Here is a 1,475-nt window from a genome sequence, read left to right on the forward strand (position 1 = left end):
GATAGGCAGTCTTGACACAATATGCATCTGAACATGTATATGCATACAGAAGTATTTTATTTTGAAAAAAAAAAATACTGAATAGTATAATTTCATTTTTGTAGACATGTGAGTATAAGTTTTATTTTGTAAGATTCACTCGCACAGCCACCCAGCCATGCATTTCCTCCCTAAAGCTTACTCCTGGTTGGTTATCACACATGCATCATTTAATGAAGCACATCAAACACTTTTTTAGATTATATAGGTTTCCTTCACTATCTGAAAGTGGAGCTTTGACGTGTTGGCTTAACGTGAAGAAACATATACCAATTAATCTATATGAGTATATAATTTTGGCCATTCATAGTTTATATCTTAAATCAGAGGCAGAGAACACAAGAATATCCTCCTGGTGACATGTTGAAATCAGGTGCTTTGAAGTTCCTAAACAAAATGCACAAAATCTATTCCAGCACAATCTATTGTTATGACTGAGCAGATTAGTCAGTTTCTTTTTGCCTTTTCCATCTGAGTGAAAATTCTCTTGAAATTCCTTTATTTTGCACAAGCTGGCACTAATGTAGGTTGTATGTCAGAGTGAAGTGATCTGAAGTGAAATTTTGAAAAGTAGAAATACCTGTTGCAGTGCCCCCCCCCCCCCCAACAGGTTTTATTCATATTTTTGTTAAACATTTATCTGATTACTTAAGTATGAATAGTTTTCTAGTGACTTTTAAACCAAGCTGTCGTAAAACTGGCAGAAAATGGTATACTCAAACCAGTGTTTCTTAAAGTGTAGGGGCAAGGGAAAGCATAAATGCATAGAATCTAAAATTTGTGTATAACAGTGATAAGATATAGGTATGATTATAGTGATATTACTGTTATTTAGTGGCTTGCAGGTACAGAGTTATGACTAAAGTTTTAGGTAGCATTTTTCATAGGTTTAGGAAGGAACACAGTCTATATTTTACACCTTGCACAGGACGGGGGGATGGACATCTATATTGGCGGGGTACGTGACCGGAACGCTGCTCTGCACGGAGATGTGGTCGTGGTGGAAATTAAACCCATTGACCAGTGGAAGGTAAGGATGATACTAGGGAAAGTGAAAAAAAACAGCACAGTGATATTCACCGTTTTGAAAAAAATAGTATACTACTCACTTTTAGTCTGTTATTTTGGATATAATTTCAGTATTTAATAGTTTTCCTGATTATTAATGTTATAATTTTGCTTTGCAGGTGCTTTATGATCAATTAGACCAATATTTAGACGACCATATGGATGAAAAAATTATTGTATATAGTCCGCTGGAGTCCAATATAACTGCTTCAGTTGCTGACGCTGCTTCCTCCTATAACCCCTTATCTAACAACACTAATAAACAACAAAATACTAAGAAGAAAGAGAAAACTAGAAATGATTCTGATAGTGTACATGTTGTAGAAAGTTTAGGAAGTATTATTCAGTGTGACAGTGATGTGGTTGTG

General features: G+C 35.1%; 1 protein-coding gene across 1 annotated transcript in view; it reads left to right on the forward strand.

Moving 5' to 3' along the window:
- Positions 1-1,475, forward strand: part of LOC119594272 — a gene marked incomplete in the record, with an annotated part of 114,949 nt that overhangs the window by 107,286 nt on the left and 6,188 nt on the right. The window contains 2 exon segments of the mRNA XM_037943336.1: positions 968-1,069; positions 1,227-1,475. Of these exon segments, the coding sequence (XP_037799264.1) occupies positions 968-1,069; positions 1,227-1,475 (351 nt within the window).

This window comes from Penaeus monodon, chromosome 33 (assembly GCF_015228065.2).
Source record: "Penaeus monodon isolate SGIC_2016 chromosome 33, NSTDA_Pmon_1, whole genome shotgun sequence".
NCBI classification, from domain to species: Eukaryota; Metazoa; Arthropoda; class Malacostraca; order Decapoda; family Penaeidae; genus Penaeus; species Penaeus monodon.